This window comes from Poecilia formosa, unplaced genomic scaffold (assembly GCF_000485575.1).
Source record: "Poecilia formosa unplaced genomic scaffold, Poecilia_formosa-5.1.2 Scaffold21, whole genome shotgun sequence".
NCBI classification, from domain to species: domain Eukaryota; kingdom Metazoa; phylum Chordata; class Actinopteri; order Cyprinodontiformes; family Poeciliidae; genus Poecilia; species Poecilia formosa.
Window position 1 is genome coordinate 2129100 of NW_006799960.1, and position 21575 is coordinate 2150674.

The 21575-nt window shown below is 40.4% G+C and overlaps 2 protein-coding genes across 4 annotated transcripts; one reads left to right on the plus strand and one right to left on the minus strand.

Moving 5' to 3' along the window:
* The first annotated feature begins 2946 nt into the window (after positions 1-2946).
* Positions 2947-9768, plus strand: sgo1 (shugoshin 1). Of its 2 annotated transcripts, none has more exons than XM_007547685.2 (10): positions 2947-3768; positions 3994-4148; positions 5066-5274; positions 5434-5486; positions 5634-5698; positions 6410-7264; positions 7347-7412; positions 7909-8073; positions 8328-8430; positions 8506-9768. In XM_007547685.2, exons 2-10 carry the CDS (start codon positions 4004-4006, stop codon positions 8660-8662), a joined length of 1818 nt encoding a protein of 605 aa, XP_007547747.1. In that variant the 5' UTR covers positions 2947-3768; positions 3994-4003; the 3' UTR covers positions 8663-9768. The 2 variants fall into 2 exon arrangements, with proteins under 2 accessions (XP_007547747.1, XP_007547746.1); XM_007547684.2 differs by having other exon boundaries at positions 2955-3768; positions 8259-8430.
* On the minus strand, positions 8987-20776 carry kat2b (K(lysine) acetyltransferase 2B). Of its 2 annotated transcripts, none has more exons than XM_016669286.1 (18): positions 20398-20776; positions 18778-18904; positions 18507-18652; positions 18331-18417; positions 18060-18241; positions 17783-17974; positions 16788-16891; positions 16534-16659; positions 16083-16225; positions 14670-14878; positions 14452-14578; positions 13813-13923; positions 13588-13731; positions 13383-13497; positions 13237-13267; positions 12988-13051; positions 11852-11936; positions 8987-10316 (listed from the first exon to the last, which is right to left on the minus strand). In XM_016669286.1, the coding sequence occupies exons 1-18, from the start codon at positions 20596-20598 to the stop codon at positions 10123-10125; spliced, it is 2388 nt and encodes a 795-aa protein (XP_016524772.1). In that variant the 5' UTR covers positions 20599-20776; the 3' UTR covers positions 8987-10122. The 2 variants fall into 2 exon arrangements, with proteins under 2 accessions (XP_016524772.1, XP_007547748.1); XM_007547686.2 differs by having other exon boundaries at positions 16083-16216; positions 20398-20775.
* Between the last annotated feature and the right edge of the window lie 799 nt (positions 20777-21575).

The window sequence follows — 21575 nt, forward strand, 5'->3', positions numbered from 1 at the left end:
CTAATAAATCTGCCCAGTTTCTGATCTAATTGCATCGCACATGTATAATAAGCAGAGCTACACTGAAAAATACTGAACTACAGTCATAAAATGTGGTGTCTTTTTTGTGCCGTGATGTCCCCCGCTGAAAAGAGCCCCCTCTATTTCTCCTTTAATGAACTCCTCCTTTCCTGTACCTGTGATAATAAGTTTTTCTCCTGGCAGCTGACATGTGGATGGCAAGGAGGTGGCATGAAATGACTGTGTGATGATGGATTTGCCTATTAAACCAGGCTGAACAAGAACCAGTAGAGCTCCTCTGGCTCTATTTGTCCCTCTCCTTGCTTTCCCCTCCTTTGCTTGTTCTCTCTAAAAAAGTCTAACAAACACACACACACACGCACACACACGCACACACACACAAACCTCCACTCTGTATTCCCCCCGCTGCGAGAGAACAGCTGTGACATTTGCAGGCTTTTAGCAAAGAATATTACCTTTTAAGTAAACACGAGTGATGTTATTGTTAAAACAGTGCGTCATTACAGGTTTGTATGGGCACTTTGTAACAGAATGATGTCTTAGTCACCAAGCCCACACTAAAATCCCACACCTGTTGCTAGAAGCCCACATATGTTAGAATTTATCATTGCTTTTTTGGGGTCTTACTAAAGCTTTGCTGCGGAAAATCCTTCAGTGACTTATGAGGATATAGTCCTAGTGAGAAAATACATGCAGGACATGAAACACAGACCTGTTTGTATGCCGCACGCCACGGTCACATCTGACACGCTCTGCTGAAGTCATATGTTTTAAATGGGCGGCACTGCAGCTTTGTCAAACTCCCCCGTGACCTTAACCTCCTCTGTTTGGGGTCGGAGGCCCGACGATGACAGACACCAAGGTGGTTCTACTAGAGGCAATGTCAAAATGTCACTTTTTAATACACTACAATTTCATTAGAGGTTTCCCCTGCTGGATTTCTTACGCCTGTTGTCACCCCACGTCAATTCAGATTCAGCATTTGCCAGCTCGCAGTCCCACGTAGTGCAAAACTACGTTACAGTGAATAAAATCACGTGCCATGCAGGCATGAAAACACTGTAGATTTAACGAGCAATAAAAATCTAAATACATTTCTTGAGTTTTACATGGTCTACGTTGGTACAGTGATTGCGTGGCACACTCAAGTCCCAAACCACTGTTGGTCTTGACAGCAACACACATTTTGTGACAAGTGGACAGATTCAATATGCTACACTGACACTGGCAAGTTATTTAATTCATATTTCCGCCACTCTTTTATGGAGGAATTGCTGGGAATTGATTGGCATATTTCAGGTGCTTTTTTTTTCCGGTAAAAAAATGAAAACAATTAAAAATAAAAACACTACATAAATCAGCAACACTATGCAGAATGCTCATGTTTGTTGCGCATATATGTATTCAAAACATGACATTTAGAATTGCCACATGTAGTCGTATTAAATAAATTATAAATGAAATTTTGAAGTTGGCTTGTTTATCAGACTGAGAGTGTATTAACTAATCTTGGCTGTCATTGGGTAAATGATGATCTGTGCCCAAGAAGTCCTTCCTTGCATCACAGCACTAGCAAAAGAAAAAAGTAAATTTGCTTGTTACTTCACTTACTTTGAATGTTTTTCAAAAGTAAAAAGGGGAAAAAACATGCAAACTCCATGAACCTTCTCTAACCACATTGCACTGGCACACTGCCGACTCAACGTTTAAATGAGCAACAATAAAACGCACTGCTGTAAAACAAAATTTAGCATGGACAGTAAAAAAAAAAAAAAAGAAAATATTTGGGTCACACGTTCCTGTAAAAAAAAATTACTGTAAATTTCGGTAGATGACTTTAACCTTTTTAACCTTTACAAAGTGCTCTAGTAGTTTATTTGTTTTTTTTGGGCTGAGGAATGGTGTGTGTGTGAGATGTATGTGAACAAATTTGACATCTTACAAAATCTGACTATAGTGTCTTTTTCTTTATGCAAGAAAAAAAAAAACTTTGCTAAATGTCACAGTGGCATTCAGCAGGTACGGACACGCTCTTTGATGCTTGTGCAGTAAACTGAATTATATTAGCCTTCACGACCCGCAGGAAAGGAGCAACTTTTTTTCTTTGTGCCTTGCCAAAAACAAGTCATGCCATGTTTCACTTTGACTTTTAAATTCATTGACAGCACAGACGATTATGCAATATGAGGTAATGCAAAATTTCCAGAAGATTTACTGAGCTAAAGCTTGGACAGGAGGTAATTAGGTGCCGATGAATTTAGGGTAGGTTTAATGGGGGGATCTGTGTGAATGCATTAACACACAGGGGTGTTGATTTCGGCTGCCTGTTGAAAACAAGAGGGCAGGAATGTGGACTTTTGAAGAGAGTGGCAGAAGACATTCTAGGGAAATTAAAATGTGCTTTCATCTAATAATTGACTGTGTAATCTTAGCTTGAACGGGCCTTTAGAGGTTTAGAAAAATCTCAAGGAACAAGACTGAAAATGCTGCCTGTCAATGGGCTCCAAGATTAACACAATTATCTGCTCTATCCACATGCAGCACAACACTCTGCACTGCGCTGTACTCTTATCTACTGCAGTCAATTATAAATATTAATTTTGGTGGAGCAAAATGAGCCTGACCCTTGATGAGTCTCAACCCAATTTACATTTTTGAAGATGTTTACATATAATCAGCAATCTTTGAGTTTATTAGGCCCTCAGTTCCTGGTGCTGCATAACTCCTTTGTGGTTTGTTTGTTTCTGGTATACAGGCAGGAAAGGTTTGGAAAGGGACTGTATGAGGCACCAAGAATTATAATTAGATAATTGAGTTGCAGTGTGGTTGTGCACACTTTTCAGATTCAGACAAATAAGGAATAATAAGTAAAACATGACTATGGAAGCCCATTGCTGTCGCTTAAATGAAAAAAAAAAAAAAGCTGTGAAGTCATAATTATGAGGTTTTTAAATCTGATTAAAACTTTAATTTTGTTTCTACTATTTTAACTATGATGTTGAGGGTCAGAATTATTACTCTAAATCATTTGAATGTCATAATAATTGAGTTTTGACAACTTTCAAAGTCAAAAATATTCCTTTTCATACCATAATTATTGACTTAATTGTATGTTGATAACTTTAAAAGTCAAGATTCAGCAACTGCTTTAAAATTAATAATTATAATTTAGAATACTGAATTTGGAGGTCAAACTTATACTAAAATATTGAAACCCTGTATTGGCATTAAAAACTATGGCTTTTAAGATTAATTTTATGACTGAATGTCATTATTCTTAGTTTGAAAATCAGAATTGGGAATTAAATCTCAATATTATTAATTTAAAAGTCAAAATTGCGGACTGATTTATTTGCCAGCTCGCCTGTCCGGGGTCAATCCCGCCAATTGACCGTTAAATACATCCATCAAGGAATAAAGGAGCATTGAAGCTGAATAGATATGTTCAGTTTCCATAGTTGAAATGGTGAAAATTGACGTCCAGACATCACTCGTGGAAAACGATGTGGTTTAGTTTCTTTACATCAGCGACATCTAGCGAACAATCCCTCCACTTGAAAGAAGGAAGTTACGTCAAGCCGTACTTCCACCAATCAGCAGTCGCGGTTCTGAATTCGAACGTCCACCCTCCGAAGACGACGTTAGAAAAATGGATTCTGTTGATGCTCTGTTTTCTTAAATTTTTTGGACGTATTTCGCAGTAGAGAAAGAAGCGGAGTTAAAATTCATCGTAAAATATATATCCTGGTAGGTTCAACTTGCCTTTCTTTTATACATAAATATTATCAGGCCGCTGTTGCTAAAACTAGCCGTGTGCTTTAGTAAACGGTAACGACGATTGACTTTGGGTTGTTTAGCTAACGGCGCTGTTAGTATCTTGGTTTAGGTTTAAGCCCGCTATATCGTTGTGGTAAACAACTGAGCACATAAATAAGGACACATATGTTGATTATATGTTCATAACTCACATAGATCTTGAACCATGGTGAGAGAGAGAGTCCAGAAGAAGTCCTTCCAACAAAGTTTGGAGGACATCAAGGAGAGGATGAAGGAGAAGAGGAACAAACAGCTGGCTAATGCTGCAGCTCCAAGCAGGGGACGGTCAAGAATGATGAACAAAACCACAGGTAAGTGTTTGTTTACTCGCTAGAGCTTCCGGTCGTTTAAGAGCTCCGGTTTGTGCGCACACAGAAGCGCAGGGGGCGTTTATGACGAGCAGATCTGTACAGACTAAATGGGACGAAGACCATGCAAATGCGTGTAAAAATGTATTAAAATGTATATCTAATTTGAAATATAATCACACATAATGTGTACGTTATAAACTAAGGTTTCAGCATCACAGATACTGTACTACATTAGCTTTAAATGCAGCATTCCCAACCCTTAATGATGAGTTGACTTCTTTGTTGTTTCTCTGGTCCAGCTGCTACACTTGCAGAATTTAAATCTAAGTGAATCTGATTGTATTGTTTACAACTTATTACTAAATCTTTCTCAGTCCCATTTAGTGTTTCTAAAATTTTATCCCATAAGGTAAAAAATAAAAATAAAAATTAAGTATACTGATGATAGGATACATATACATATACATATGCATTCCTGGTTTTTCAGAAGATGCCAAATTTCTCTTTGTGGTTTTGATGCTCTGTACTGGAGGAGTGATCATATGATCCATTCTAGCATTAATTTGAATAAGAATAATAAAACTTATCTTATAGAAGCTTTTGCTAAACCAAACCACAATTTCCTGTTTGTTTTTCTAGCTCTTATATGAACCTTCTAACCTAAATACTGCTGAAGACCAAAAGCCAATAAATATTTTTGAACTGTTAAATATTTTAGAATGGATTCTTTAAAAAAAAAACTTGGAACATCTCTATTTATTGTCTGCGTTCTATTGTATGTGAGTGTGTTTTAATATCTGTGTTATTTCTGGGTTGTATATCTTTTATTCATCACTTGCGGGGATTTTTTTAAATGTGCTTCATAAATAAATTTGAAAGAAAAAAAAATCATATTTTTTGTTTTTATTTTCTCTTAGCATCCAGTTCTACACACACCATCCTTAAAGGTGTGCAGCAGAATAACAAGGCGCTGGCTGTGGCCCTGCAGGCCGAGAAGGAGAAAGTGAGGCAGGCCAACGCAGTGATCCTGCAGCTGAAGCGTGAGCAGCAAGCCCTCTTCCTTCACCTGCTTCTGCTCAAGAGGAAGCTCAAGGAGCAGGAGGCGCTGGCAGCAAGTGCTTCACAGGTACACTCTCAGATAATTATGCCCATTTCCTGTTCAAGTATATATTTTTTTGTATCCAGAGTGTTATTTAGGTGTCCAGATATCACAGTACACCTTTTACCTTTATATTATTTACATTATATGTTTTCAAGGTTGCATTTATTTTTGTTTTCGGTCTAGGCTAAACCAACAGGGATCCAACAGGAAACACCAAACCATCAGAATTTAGAGAGGTGAGTTGAAAATACAGAAGTGTTTTTTTTTTTTTTTTTTTTTGCGTTAGACATACAGCAGCTTCTCAGTCACTGGCCAATGCGTTGGGGCGTCACTGCGCATCATTTATCCTGCATTTATTGTTGGCGTTTTGTTTTAATTCTCAGGAGGAAGCGAAGCAGTCAGCAGCTTGATCAGCTCACGTTGTGCGACGCTTCACCAATTTGTCCTGGTAATTTTTTTGTTGTTGATATAGATTTATCAGTTGTTTACATTTTGTACAGTGATTTCTGCTTTCTGTATAATTATTTGCTGTTGTGTAGATTAGGTTTGCACTGATCCTCTATTTTTTATGATTTTTTTTTTTCACTTCTAACATTTATATGGATATCTGACATTTAGCATCGGCCGATATGAGCCGTCGGAGAATAACAGAGATGGATTGTCTTTTAAACACAATTTAAATCTTACTGAATTATAAATTTATTTGATAACTCTGCACCTGTACAGTAAACTTAAATACACCAATAGTTTCACAAATTTGGTCAAATACGAACAAACAGCACAACTTTAATTTGTTCAGTCAGTTCAATTAGGAGTAAAGCAGCCAGTGTAAAATAAACAGGAACTGATAAAAACATATTGTAAAAATTGTTTTACATATTGTAAAACAATTTTTACAATATGTAAAAGCTTACATATTGTAAAAATATGTAAGCTTAAAAAAAATAAAATAAAAATAAAAAAAGCTTTGCTGTTTCAAGCTTTGAAACAGCAAAGCTTGTTTCAAATGGTTTAGAAAGTGATATTAGGAATTCTAAATTTAAGTAAAATAAATAATAAAGCATGACATCACCAGCCTGCAGTCTGCTGTATTTATTAAAGTAACTCTTATTCAACGTATCAAAACTTTTGTACTTATTTTAAAACCATTTCTCCGTAGACTCCCCTCCTTCTAAAAAGAACGGACCCGTTAACTGTGACAGAGAGGCTGCTCTGCCATCCACGGTGGGTGTGAGGCGTCGGCACGGCGACAGAAGAAGCAGGAGGCGCTCTGAGCGTGTGCAAGAACAGCGGCGGTTGAGCAATGCAGACCCGGTTACTGATCTTAGGGCCGTATTACCGAGCCCTATTCACGGCAAGAGTTCAGGTCTGAATCAGAACCACCAGGGAGCAGAACCAGAGGCAGCGGATGTCAGCGACACAGAGGAGTTGCATCACTCTACACCTGAGCCAGTCCGTCCCAAAAAAATACACCCGCAGCCTGGCAGGAAACAAACCCAGCAGCAGCAGCAGCCTCGCTCCAAACCTGAACCAGCTCCACGGAAACCCGACAGAGGCCGCAAACCCGATCGCGTCCCGCTAAAGAAGCCCTGGGAGAATCCCAAACCCAGAGCACGTTCCAAGAGCCGGGACCGCACGGCCACACGGGGGAGAGCAGCTCCTCCACCTCAGAGCAACAAGCTCAACACGTCGCTGGGATTCAACGACACGTTTGACTTCGACTGCGAGGAAACCGTCCACATCACGCCGTTCAAGGCGAAAGCCGAGGAGAATCAGCCAGCGACTCCCATTAGCGAGGAGTCGCAAGCCGAAGACTCGGCGGCTGTTCCCAAACAAAGCGAAACCAGCTCATCGTCGCCGTCCTCAGAGTCGGAAGACAGCTTGTACGTCCCTCAGAGGCCAAGACGGAGACAGTCCTCTCCTGTTAAAACTAAAGTCATCGCCACGCGCGGAGGCCGGCGCTCGCAGATTGTCAGGAAAAAGGAAAACATCCCTCCCACCCCGAAGATCTCTGGTGAGTTTTCACAGTAGAAACTTAGTGGTTTTCTCCTTGCTTCATTGGTACCACTGAAAATGTCCAATTTTCTGTTGATTAGTCTTCAGGGATGAAGAGTCGAAGTTGGAGGTGGCACGTTCTGGAAAGGGTGAAGAGAGCCACCAGAGTGAGTGAAAGCTGGATTCATTTATTCATATATTTTGCTGAATGTAGCTAAAGTTTCTTGTAGTGCAGGAAGTCTGATGAAGTATCTAATTACATTGAAATTGGTAGGTGGAAGAATTAAAGAAATGAATTAGTTTGATGAAATGTTCCCTATCTCCCTATTTAAAAGTTGCAACTTTCTGTCCATCCATCTTTTCTTCTTACCTTTTTTGCTCTCTGTGATTTTTTGCAGCTTCTGTATTTAAACCTCGTCTGCTAAAAAAATCTGTTATAGATTATTTGAGCTGCTTTGCATTTTTAGTGCAAAAAAAAAAAAAAAACTGGAAATCTGGAAAGATGAGATTAGAATTTAGGAATGTACTTTTATTTTCATTTTAACTCACTGCATCATGAAAATAAGCTTTTTTTTTTTTTAGATTATTTTTTTTTGTTTGTTTTTATAGTTTGTGGGAGCAGGCTATGTGGATTTATACCAACCTGAAAGTTGTTTTTTTCAGAACATCAGAGGGACAGAACGGAGGACGGTTTCCCTGCTGTCAGCCCTCTGATCGAGGCCGAGATGATGAGAATAGATACCGTCCTGTCCAATTTTGGAGAACCGTCTTCTGAAAATTCTTCTTGTTTATCGAGCCAAACGCCAAGGCTCAAAACATGCCAGAAACGTAAGTTATAATCAACGCTTCCTCTCAGAGAGGAAAGAAAAAACTTTTTTTTCTCTCTTTGGGTTTATTGAGCCTCTGGCCTTTAATTCTTCACTTTTGTTGGTATGTGATTCAGTCTGCACCAATTTACTTTTTTTCCCCCACCCCATTTCCTTTCCATCACATCTTTACTCACATTTCCACAGGTGGGGTTGGTGTAAGGTCAGCAGGGCGGGGCTTGAGTCTGTGTGACGTGACCAATATGTCCCCTGCAGCCTACCGCAATTTCTCCGGTGGCGGCCCACGCCGCTCCGACGCTCCCACTCGGAAACGCCGCTGCACCATGACCGTCGACTACAAGGAGCCTTCGTTAAATGCGTAAGTTCTTTAAGAAGTTCACTTACTATCTTACTAAAACATGTTTAAACAATGGTGTTTGTAACTTCCTCACAGAAAACTTCGGCGTGGAGACAAGTTTACAGACCTACAGTTTCTTCGCTCTCCCATTTTCAAGCAGAAGTCTGGCAGGAGGTCTGTGCAGAAATCCAGGAAGTCTTGCAGCCAGCAGCCGTTTGAGAAGTACAACGAGTCTTTTGTTGGATGTCACTGAAGCCTTTTTTTATTTTTATATATGTTCCCGTAAAGGATTCTCATTTTTTCATGTCTCCGAAGGTTGTTTTTTTTTCGATAGTGTAACCGTGATCAGTTTGTCTTGATTTAAATTACACTCGTTTTTGTCTCCATAGCGATGTAGATATTCTCCCAAAATGGTTGGATTACAATATTTTTTTAATTCTATGATCTTGCAACATCTGTGTATTGTTCATTCTCCACTGTACTGTATGTGACAATAAACTTTTAAAACCTAATTTTGCCACTCAAATGGTTTGATTGGTGAAACTTCCCAAAACAAAGGCACAAAACACCAAATTAACCTCACATTTGTTTTTATTTAGTCTACAAAATAGGCTAATTCTAGGTCAATAAAACCAATTGTACAAAGAGCATGAAATATATATTTTTTTTACAGACATATTAAAAAAGGTTATTTTTCCCAAAGTTTGGAAAGTACAAACACCTTTTTACAAAACAGCAAAACTACATCGTATTGCACAATCTTTTCATTTGTCTCCAAAGTATAAAGTTATCAATCTCCGTCTGCAGGACAAAAATAAGATAATAAATTAAGACCTTGTCTTAAACATAATTCTTCTGAATTAAAGCACATAAATAAGAATAAACTCTAGATAATTAAAGTAGTTCTGAGTTTACAGTGTAATCCATAAGTAGAAGAAAGGAAAATGGGCGAGAATTCCTGTTAATACTTGGAGGGGGAGGAAAGTGCATTTTGATAGTCGAACTGCCCTTTTGTGGGTTAATGGGGGGGGAAAAATGTACTTTAGGTATAGATATTTAAAATATACATTGGGCATAAGTGCTTCAAAATGATTAAAATATGTACAAAATTTAAAGGTTATATTCCTCTTTTGGCAGGATGAACTCATCACAGACAAACTTGAACCTTAGTGCTGTACATGCTCATAGCTGCAGTTAGACAGGGAAGCTCCAGCTTGTTTTTGCTCACAGGAAACACCTTTCTTAAAGACTTAATCCATCAAACATTTGGCTCCTTCACATGACAACCTGAGTCAACTGGGAGGAGAAAGGTAGACACTAAGAGGCTGTGTAAACAGAGAAGATAAAGTTAGATCTGTTTTAAAAAAAAAAAAAAAGTCAGCTGTCAACGTTTAATCATCTTTAAAAACGAATGACGGAGGCTTTCTCAGTTTTTGGGGATGCACAAAAAAAAGGAAAAAAAAATCAAAGATGCCATTTTTTTTTTTTTTACAATCAGAAATAGTCTCCGTTCTTGAGTGTCTACATCCCTCTGGGCAAATCTTTAAAACATAAGGAACTGATTCAGGATGTAGGCCAGCATGCATTAAACATAAGATATGATCCTGAAACCAACTCCACAATCAATAATCCTTTTCTTTTTATTGTCTTCTGCATTACCCGCTAGCCCAACCCGCGCCAGGCTTCTCGAAAGGAAAGCCTCTCGTCTTTAGTCTACTTCTCGATGAGGCCCGCCTCTTTGATCTTGGTGTAGAAGAACTTCTCCAGTATGTTGGCACACTTGTAGTACTCGCTCTCCGGAGCGTTGTATTCGCGGCAGTTGGTGAAGATGCGCTGCATGTCGGCCATGAAGAGCTTCCGCGTCGTGTAGTACCGGCTCTTCAGGCGCTCGCTCATCGTCTTCAGGTCTGTGGGTAAAAAAAGTGAAACAGGCAACGTATAACTTTAAAAAGTTAAATAACAGCACCTTAGATCAAGGAAAAACGTGAAGAGTTTTCTTGTTTTTGTCCAGTGATTTTTTTTTTACCTTGTCGCTGAAATGTGCTATGCATATAAACTTGACTTGTTCAGTCATTAGATCGATGCGATTTATCAGGTATTTTTTGTAAAGCTGAATTACGATTAACTTACCACACCTGTACACTAAAGTAATTACTTGAACAGAACTCGTCTGACAACATAAACTAGGCCAAAAAACATCTCAAAAGGCAATACACCACGCCCCAATCTAAAGCAATTCAATAACAGACGATTAAGACATTGGCATCTCAGCAGTCTAGACAGAGTCACAAATCCAAATAAGGCGCCGAGACTCCAGCAAACCACAATGAGAGACATTATCCACATGTTGAGGAAACATGAAACAGTGTTGAACCTTCCTGACAATCAAAATTACACCTAAAGAACATCTAAAGCATCACAAGGTTTATAAGACGATTGTGGAAAGCTGGAATAGGAGTCATCTACATTAGCATTCAACGACCAGAAAATTGTGACTTTGATTGTAGATTCCTCTGTGTTGATACTGCCTTTGGTAAAGTACACAACCCCAACTTACCAACCGGTCTGCACACTGAGTGTTGCTGGGCGTTTGCCCAAAGCGTTTTTCTCATCTACGACTTGAAAAGCTCAACATAAGTCGAGTTAATTTACCATCTGCCTCTGTTGAGGTCACAGTTTATGGTTTAAATATAAGGGCCTGGGATGGTAATTCCAAAAGCTAAAAACCACTGCCGACCAAAGAAAAAAAAAATCCTAAAAGGCTCATCTCATGTTTCCCAAAAATCTCAATGATGCTTTGAAAAACAGCTTCTGTGGATCAGTGAGACAAAAATGTCACTTTTTGGAAGTTGTTTACAGGAACAGCATTTCAAAAAAAAAAAATAAGGCACATAAAATCTACATTTTATGGTGCTTCTTCTGGACCTGGACAACTTGCTCTAGCTGATGGAACCATACATTCTTCTTTCTAGCAGAAAATCTTGACCGCCATTTTGTGGCCTTAAATGTACTTCAGTTACACACGCAGAACGATTACCTGAAGAGAACCACCTCTGAATGGCTCAATAAACAAAGGCTTTGAATTGGCTCAGTCAAAGTCTGAAGTTTAATCCGACAGAGATGTTACGGTGTGACGTTTCATTGTTTCCCCATGAACAGTTGGCTAAAGTTACCCCATATTACTGTAGATCTAAAAGACTCATTGCCAGTTGCTGCAGATGTTTGTTGCTGCATACAGTAGCAGAGCCAGTTTATTTTATTTTATTTTTTTCCACATAGGGTCAGGTTGCCTTGGAAAGCTTTCACCCTTAATTAAATTAGAAAACCACTTTTTGTGTTTACAGAGGTTGTTGTCGTCTGAAAAGCAAAAACAGAGTTAAGAGGAAAAACTTCTTCATGTGACTGTAATATTTAACCTTAAACAAACCACAGCCATACACACCCATGGGGAAACGAATGACTTGGTAGTAGCCAGGTGCTTCTGTTTTCTTCACAGGCTCCATGAAAGGCCAGGCGTTCTGATGATTCTGAAACACACACACACACACACACACACACACACAGCAATAAGTTTTCCTTTTATATTTTTGGGATTTTATGCTGATCCTTCCTTGCTAAAAATTTGAAATTTTCTCTTCCCCAAGTATTTTTAGCCAACGCTTCTGGTCAGAAGTAATAGGTTTTGTGCTTTTGCTAGAGTTGTACACAAGCAGGATCGAATGATTTCGCTCTCCAAAACGCAAAATCCCCAAGATTTAGATTCAATCTTTAATCGGATGAGCAGGAGGCGATGCGGGTGGCGCGGTGGAGCAGAACAAAGATGCGTTTCGGTCATGTCCAGCCTTGATCGTCAAAGGGAAATGGAGAATTTAAGGAATGCAGTTGTTTCACTTGCATATTCCTCCTGACTAAAGGAAAAAGAAGGAGACAAAACAGCTGTTCCTTCCAATATAAATCACTCCCAACATTCCCTTTGGGGAAGAGATGTTATAGGAATAAATCATTTGTCCAGTTAACCTTGTCCCAGGCTTTTTGGAAAAGCATGGAAACCTACTGAAATTAAGCATTCTCCAGGTCTGCAAAAGTGTGGATAAAAAGCACAGATTATATTTTCTGTCAAAATTAACCACCAACATTTTTTTTTAAAATTGAAAGAAAAGATCCATCCACCGATTCAACTTTTCAATCCATCCATCCATTTTCTTACACTCTTAACCCATTGGGGTCTGGAAGGGTTGCTGGTGCCTGTCTACAGGCGAGAGGCGGGGTTCGCCCTGCACAGGTCGCCAGTCCATCACAGAGACAGACAGGACAAACAACCATGCACACACACACACCCCTAGGGAGAACTTAGACCAATTAAGCTGACAGTCATGTTTTTGGACTGTGGGAGGAAGGCGGAGTACCAGGAGAGAACCCACGCATGCACAGGGAGAACATGGCAACTGCGCCAGTGCAGCCCACTTTTCAATCCATCCGAGTCTTTAAATTTCCACTTAAAAATCAGTTGAAAAACTGACGAAAACTTTGGAAATTCAAGTGTGAAATGAAGGGAAGGGAACTATGCTGGAGCCTTACCTTCACATGCTGCAGGATGGTTTTCAGTGTGCTGTAAAGTTGGTCAGGGTCCTTCAATTCCTTCCTACAGTAACAAAATAAAGGGTGAATAAATTATTCCAGATTATGACTGTTGTTTCTTGTATTTCTTGCATTTCTTGTCCTAATTTAAATATCTTGCTTTTATCTCTCTAAATTTATTTCTATTATTAAAATCTGTTTAACAAATTATTACTTGAAGGACTGAAAGGTGAACTCTTGGACTCTTACCCCTTTCCTGCAGGCTTCCAGCCAGTTTCACCTGTTTATAGCCAAAAAAATAGTAATAAAAAATTCAATATCCTTGAAGCATTCAGAACAGATTAGCATTAGCTTGTTTTTCTATAGTGCGTGCCGTGTAGTTCTCAGTAACGTACGTATGCCGGGAATGCTCTCGATGGGAATCTGCCGGACCCCGTCCTTAAAACAGGACAGTCCCGGGTAGACCTTTCGGATCTGGGCCTGCTTCCTTTCTATCAGCTTTTTGATGATCTGATGGAGACACAGGACAGGCTGAGTTTGAGGACAGAGAGAGAGAGAGAGAGAGAGATGCAAGACTTTATTAAATAAGCACTCAGGTACCTCCTTCTGCTTCTTGATGATAACGGAGAACTCTGTGTAGGGGATGCTGGGGTTGAGTTCGCAGCCCATCAGCGTGGCTCCCTCGTAATCCTTGATGTAGCCCACGTACTTGGCTTTGGGGACCTTAATGTCCTTTGAAAAACCCTGAGAGAGATAAAAGCAAAACGATCAGTTCTAAAACTGATTTAATGCCATTCACGTCTCTTCATCTAGATGGACCGTTACCTGTTTCTTGAAGTACCCAATTGCGTACTCGTCAGCGTAAGTGAGGAAGTTGAGTATTTCATGTTTTATGTGATATTCCTTTAGGTGGTTCATTAAATGGGTCCCATAACCCTGCAACCAGCAGCCAAAGATCAGAAAACAGAGCTTTGAAAAATGATGTTTTAAGATAATTGCATTTTTCTGCATATGAAAAAGCTGTGCGATACAAGAACTACACCCAACTACTTGTAATAATTGGTGTTCAACTATAAAATGACTCTCCATGTGGTTTACAGGAGTCATTTTTAACCCGTCCTGTTGTCAATCAAGTTGTTTCTCCTCTATTTTATAGTATCATTACATTTTGGCAGTATGTGTTACTCGTTCATATCTTTTAAGCCTACTTCATCTTTATGGACAGGTTACACAAAAGTAACATTTATTTTACAGATGAGGCATTGTAAATGAAAGTCTTTTGAAAACTGCATTTTGTATTTAGTTAGACTACCTTTGTCTGCTGTTAAAATTTGATGATCGGTGACATTTAAGTGAGGCCAAAATGAAACAACCAAAAAAAAACATAATAAAAATGTGCGCACACTTTTTCACAGCACTATAGATAAACAACAGGAAGTGAAACACCTAAGAGACTGTTCTCACCTTGACTTGCTCATTGGATGTGACGGCACAAAACACAATCTCCGTGAAGCCCTGCGATGGGAACATCCTGAAACAGATCCCCCCAATGACTCGGCCATCTTTTATCAAAGACAGCGTTTTATGTTTCCTGCCAGGAAAGAGACACAGGCGACCTCATTACCCCAATGCGTTTATGAAGACGGGTAACAATAATAAACCAACACGTCAGAAATACTCACGGGTCAAAGACCAGTCGGGTTATGTATTCTTTGGGCATCCGGGGAAGCTGGTGGGAGAAGACGTTCTGAAGGCCAACGAGCCACATCAGGATCCTCTTGTTGGGCTTCTGATTGAGCGAGTTCCCGATGACGTGGAATTCGATAACTCCTCTCCGCTCTTCGAGGCGGGCGGCTTCATCGCGGGCAGAATGAGCAGACAGCAGACTCGTCTGACCAGGAGAGAGGTGTAAAAGATCCATGATCGTCCTGTTGCCATCATAAAAACGTAACTCCTCAAATGTCTGAAATCACTGCTCTCTTTGATTAAGGACTGAACCCGACTCAACACCGTTATGTGATGCCTTAATGCGGTTGACAAAGTAGGGTTAAATAAGCTGAAAATGTGACGCAAATACAGCAACCTGAGTTATTAGTGTCAGAGGGAAAAAAAATAGATCAAATAAATTCTTAAGTTGCTGTAGCATAAATTAGAATATAGGTTCTGATTCGGCTCGGTTGGTGGATAATAAACAGGATGCATATTGATAAGGTTCCTAATCAGACCCACAGGATTACAGATTCTCCATCAGAATGATGGGCATGAGGTGCTTTTCCAAATATCCATCTTATGCTTCACACCAAACCCAGCTAGAATATTTGTTGCTTGAAAACCTCACTTCCTGTGTCATCACATAATGCGCTTCATTATTGTTGTGATGGTAAGACAGGAAAGGGTTTTGCTTGACACTGGGTCTAAATTTAAAAATGCAACTCTTCGCTGCGGTCATACAACAGCATCAATTCACTCAAATTAAAGATATTTTCTAATTTTCAGTGTTAGAGGAAGGATGGCTATGGCAGTAATAGATCATTGTTAGAAATCTTCAAGAAAACAAGTGAAAGAAAACAGAAGATTGCAAACAAACAAAACACCAAATAATAAAGCTGTATGAAGAAAGGATCCAAGGTTAGGTGATTTTTAGTATCAGGTTTATTTATTTATGTATTTTTTTGCCTCCAAATCTGAAATGGCTCAGATCATGTTCGTAAAAAAAAAAAAAAAAAAAAAAGAAAAAAAATCAGACGTGGTAGCACATGAAAGGATCAGAAACACAAATTAATATTAGTAAAAATAATTCTGAAAGAGCAAAGGGTTCTACATCACAGCTTTGCCTCGTAAAACAGAAACATCTCGGCTCAGTTTGTTCCTCTTTAAGTGTTACTGGGTACAACAAGAACTGAAGAAGCTGTAAAGGAGGCAGATGCATCCCCACATTTTAAGAAGACACTGAACTGAAGATCCTCCTTAAATATTTAAATATATTTAAACGGCAGTATTTTGTCTCATGTTTAGTTTAAACAGCTTTGGAATGTTACATAATCCATGTGTTTTTTTGTTGTTTTTTTTACCCTCTGCCTTCATTTAAAGGTTACCTCTGGAATGGTGGCAGGGTCACTGATGGTTGCCATGACTTCATTGATGAGGTCCATGGGGATGTCCCCCACCACCCTGGGTCTCTTGCTCTCTTCATGGTGAAGCGGCTCTGAGGCTTTTCGCTTTTCTCCTACTGTGAAACCAACACATACACGGTACAAAGCGCTCTTTGAAATCCTCATGTTTCTTCTGCGTTTTGTTTGCTTCACAGAAAAGACAGGCATCAACCAGAATTTAAAGATATAGCTCACTGTGAGCTTAGCTTCACCAGAACATGCTAGCATTATTTGTGTCGTTTGCCTCATGTTTTGGTCGATTGATACAAGCTTGCGACGACAAACTGAACACGCAAAGTGAGCCAATTTTCAGATGTGGCAATTATTAGCTGGAAAATTGCTGATTTATTATTTAAGGAGACAACTTGAGAAATTGCAAGTTCGTCTGTGATACCTGGGTTTGACTCCAGAACAGAGGCGGGTTTCCTGGCAGGGCTCACACTTCCACAAGTGGACTGGTCCACTGACATGGGACTGGTGCTGTAGTATATGGGCCTGGCGACTGGGGGAGCACTTATCACTGCACAGACAAAGTAAAGACATTAGTAGATTAAATACCAACAGATGTATTGTGTTGCATCATGTCACTTTTTGTCCATATATTAACATTCTATCACCAACAAATGTGTCGGTGAGGGTTTGCACTACCTGTGTGGACAGGAATCTGCCCTCCTGTTGCTCCCACCAAGAAGTCTTGGCTCCAGATAGGAGAGCTGTGACTGTAAACTTCCTCTTCCAACATGGACAGGAATCTGAGAGAGAGGAAAACACAGCTAGAACATTACTATATCCAAACATGTTTCTACATACAGTGCTGAACTGCACTGCTATTTTCAAATCACATCAGGTAAAATAATGATTGGCTTTCTTTTTTGTTGTTGTTCTGGTTACATTTATGTATACTTTTGGATGAAATCCTTGTCTGACCTAGTTCAGGCATTACCGTATTTTTCGGACTATAAGCCGCTACATTTTTGCCACGCTTTGAACCATGTGGTTTATAGCCTGGTGTGGCTTTTCTGTGTATTTTTCTTCAACCACCAGGGGGCGCTTTAGCAGGAAGTGAATCATTGGAAGTCAAAATTGGAAATCAAAGAAGAAAGTGCTAATTTTCATTTAACACATGCTAGCAGCAGGCACGACGGAGAAATTTCTTCAAACTCATATGATGCAGCTTTTAAGTTGAAGGCTGTCGATCTGGCAGTACATATTGATAGTCGCTGCACAGCTCGGCGTGAACGAAACCATGATTCGGCTTTTGAGACAGAGGAGGGCTGCATCCTTAATAAATCCAGCAGATTTATTGCAGTTTTTTTAATTTTGTTTTTTCCCAAAAAATTTGTAGGTAGTATGCTGCGCTCTATAGTCCGGAAAACACGATAATTTTATACAGTTTTTGGTTTCTTTGGGTTTTTTTTTTTTTTTGTTTACATTTACCACAGTGGGTACTCTCTGCATGTCATTTCTGTTTAGTTGCGTCTCTACACAAGACAAACAAGCCGAGTTGCTATCAGTCATCTTGTGTGATCACTTTAGACTTCAGGGCCACAGCAGGTTGAATACCATTGAATGTGCATGAATCTGTGGGTCCATCAGCATGACTGCTATTTTTCTGTGCACACTTTTACATATCTTGTACTTACTTGGGAAAGTGTGTGAGAATGAGAGTGCGTTTCTCAGGAGGAAGCTTGTCCTTCTCCTGTCTGGCCTGCTCCAGCAGCTGCTTCCTCATCACAGTGAACACGGAGCGCAGCAACGTCCGGCCGAAGATCTGCGTGGTCTCGTAGCGCGGCAAGCTGTCGCAGAACTGCGGCACGTTGCAGTAGCAGAGCCACCTGTAGAGTGCGTGCAAACACATTTTTATAACGTGGAAATCGCATTGCGCTGATGAATGCCTAATTTAAGTCCGCTTAATATAACCTGGTGTAGTTGACTTTGTACCCAACCACGTCGTCACTGGGCACCCTTTGGCGTCTCTGAGAGGGAGTCTCCAGCTGCCAGTAGTTGATCTGATTCAGGAACATCTTGGCCAGCTCCATGATAGTTTGTCGTTCCTTTGACGGTAGGTGGCTGAATTTGTACTGGACGAAATTATTCACTCCCTTTTATTTGAACAATGAGAGAACAGTGACGTGACGCCATGGCGCTAATAAAGTGCAGCGTTCTTTTCCAGTTCCAGACTTGATTTTACCTGCTCAATGCTGGGCTTTTCAAACGGCGGACTCTCTTGTGCCTCCAACATCGGCTTACCCATCTGTAGGATAGACTTTCTCAACAGCTGTCGGGAAACAGAACAATGCGTTGATCGCTTTCTGTGCAATGCAAATGAATGTCTTCGAAGTACGGACGAGGTAAGCGGTTGGTTACTTTGAAGAGGGAGAAGTAGACTTGTTTGGTGTCAGCATCCTCCTCTTTGTGAACACAGGTGTAGAGATACTCCACATCCAAAACAATACCTAGTAGCCTGTTCATTTCCTCCTCTGAAACATTTTCAAGATGAGTCACGTGATCACCTAGGAGGATTAAAAAAAGAAAAAGCTATTAGCAAAGAAAACACTGAAACTGACATCAACGCTGAACAATACGGAGATGTAGATGTGTGTGTGTGTGTGTGTGTGTGTGTGTGTTTTTTAAGTACCTAACGTGTGAGAACAGCTCCGACAAGGTTCCTGCAAGTTTACTGTGTTGGATTGCTGGTCAGTTTGAGGAGGTGTCGGAGGCGGGTTCTGACTTTTCCAGCCATTACATTTACAGGCTCCTTCAGCCTGTGGAAAACATGACTCAAATTAGTACGATCAGGAACAGATGCCAGTGCAGTGATCAGATACATTTTAATAAAAGGAAATCATCCACGTGTTAATGTTTTTTTTTGGTATTTCAATTCAAGCAGTGAAATTTGTAGATTGAGTGTCTATTAAATTTTGATGATTGTGGTTTACAGCTTATTAAAATTGAGTTTCTCCCAAAAGAAAAAAAAAGGTATGCTACATAAGAATACCTTCGAAATCTAGGTCTTGTGAAAAGTACATCAACACATTTACAGTCTTTCAGTACTTGGTAGGGCCTCTTTCTGCATGAATTAGTACTTTTTGGCAGTGTGAGCAAAATCCTACTGTAAAATTAAATTCGAAGCAAGTGAGTACAAGAAAGCATGAAGTGCTGTATTTTTTTTCTTATTTGGTTGTGTTTTGGATTTGACTCCCCAAATCAACACTGCCTGTTGAAACATCAGACTGGACCTCAGGTAACCGGGGTCCTCTTTCTCCAGACCAGGGTTCTGAAACCTTAGCCAGATGTGCCTTTACAAAACTTGCCTCAAAAATGTACAGAACTGAGATTTCTTTAAATTTAAATGTAATTTTTAGTGCAAGGTTTTAAAATTTTTTTTAATTTTTTTTGTCCATCTCAACATCATATTTTTATAGCAACAGAATTTTGTGTTTTTATTAGCTGTATACTCTAGATTACAGGGAAAAAATAAAATTTTGAAATGCATCACCGCGTGAGACGAATCCGTGTTTGAACTTCATTACTGGAACAAACAAACTTATTCTGCTTGGCTGAGGTGCATCTATTCCCTAATGTAAACAGAAACTTGCTATGGCTGTAACGCCGTGTACAGGCGAGGCTTCTCACCGCGGTCAGCTGGGCTGGGCTGTTCTGAGCATGCGCTCTGGAACGACAACAAACTCCGCCCACCCCAGCAGCTGTCACCCTGTCAAAACAAAGACCCCAGTCCCTCTTTGCGGATCGTAGCTGCATAAGCAACACAAACCCCTGTGTGTGCCTACAGATGTGCTCTGTCAGGCGGCCCCGGCTCGGTGAAATGCCCCGGTGAAGTCTGGGTGAAACCGCGCACTAACACACAGAGGGACAACCGCGTCTCTGCTCACAGCCAGCGACTCCAAAAAAGCAGAGCCAATGTTTACGCTCACCCACCCCCCACCTTGACAGAGCCAGGGTAGCGCTGTAAAAACACGGATCTCGCAGCGACAGGGCCGCTGCCGAAGAGCCCGAATGCAACACTTAAACTTATGTAAATAGCACTGTTCGTTTCATCCACTGGTTTGTGCATGTACACATTTAAAAAGAAAAACAAAAAAAAAAAAAAAAAAAAAACTGATGCTCGGCAATGGCTTCCTTTGCTGCGCTTGCATTTTAAGAAACTATTGCAACCAACCCAAACAAGCTCTTGGTGCGGATTAAGCAGTCAAAACTGCAGTGCTCTAAAAGTCTACCGTCTGTAAACTGAGCATACTTTGCAGGATGAATATACTCCGAGTTTTTCCAGTTTCTTCGGCCGTGGTGAGGAGCGGAGTTGTGCCTTCTTCGCGGCTATACGTGCAGATCCTCCAGCGGCGCCGGAGCCCTCCGTCCCCGCGGCTCCGGGAGCGGCCGGAACCAGGCCCGCGGCTCCGACGGCCGGCGAACCTTGTTGAATCCCCACGCTGTCGGCCATGACTGCTCACCGAAAGCCAGAAGGGACCGCAGGCCCGGGGAACACGATCGCCCTGCCGTCCGCTCTATTCCACAGGCGGAGGATCAGACATGGCGCTCATCCTTATTTTCAATTTCTCGCTGTAGGCCCATTTTCCTCCGCTAGGGGACTCGGATTGGACGGGCCAGTTTAACTGACTGTAACTCTGAGAGGAGAGGACGCAAAAGAAAAAAAAAACAAAAAAAACACAGCTAATCGTGGGGAATTTTCAAGGTCAAATCTGGTGGAGGGGAAAAAATAAACGTGGAGCCTGATCACAAGTATGTAGAGGGGGAAAAATGAACTGAATAACCCTCCCAATGCAATTACATGGGCCATTAAATTAATGAGTAAAAACTTAATTAATGATACATGGTTTTAAAATGTTGGACAAATGAAAACCTAAAAATCCATCCCACCCCTGACTCTGCTACACATAAATAAAACCCAATACAACCAATAACCTACCAAAGACATTTAATTAGTCCATACAGCTCAGATGATGATCAGATGATAACCTGAGCAGTATCACATTCAGACAAATGAACACGCAACACAGGTTAGGGATTAAGTTGTGAAGTTGTTTTAAACAGGTTATAAAACAAAAACATTGTAGTAATATAACATTGGGATGCTTTTCTTCAGCAGGAACCAAGTTGATGGGAAAGTTGGAAGAAACCCTGTTGCACAGGCTCACCTTCCAACTGGACGACGACAAATGAAATAGTTCAGCTCAAAACACTTAAGTGACAGAGGCGCCTAGTCAAAGTCCTGGCTAAATCCAGTTAAGAACCTGATACTCTGTCCAATCTGAATGATCTCGAGTTGTTTTGCAAACCATGCATCATTTCCTTCAGCTGTGCACTAATTTTGCCGTTACATAAAATACAGCAGCGTTTGTGCAGACAGAACATGCAGACAGAAAGTGCCCAACTACAATGATAAATGATCAAATTTAT

What these genes read in the sequence shown, in the direction of transcription:
- sgo1 (XM_007547684.2), top strand. Translation starts at nt 4,004, where the DNA reads ATGGTGAGAGAGAGAGTCCAGAAGAAGTCCTTCCAACAAAGTTTGGAG. An exon ending in TCCCACCCCGAAGATCTCTG is followed by an intron (nt 7,265 to 7,346) that starts GTGAGTTTTCAC and finishes TCTGTTGATTAG; the next exon opens with TCTTCAGGGATGAAGAGTCG. An exon ending in GCTCAAAACATGCCAGAAAC is followed by an intron (nt 8,074 to 8,258) that starts GTAAGTTATAAT and finishes ACATTTCCACAG; the next exon opens with GTGGGGTTGGTGTAAGGTCA.
- kat2b (XM_016669286.1), bottom strand. Translation starts at nt 20,598, where the DNA reads ATGGCCGACAGCGTGGGGATTCAACAAGGTTCGCCGGCCGTCGGAGCC. An exon ending in AAAAGCCCAGCATTGAGCAG is followed by an intron (nt 18,242 to 18,330) that starts GTAAAATCAAGT and finishes TTCAAATAAAAG; the next exon opens with GGAGTGAATAATTTCGTCCA. An exon ending in CATCCAATGAGCAAGTCAAG is followed by an intron (nt 13,924 to 14,451) that starts GTGAGAACAGTC and finishes TGCTGGTTGCAG; the next exon opens with GGTTATGGGACCCATTTAAT.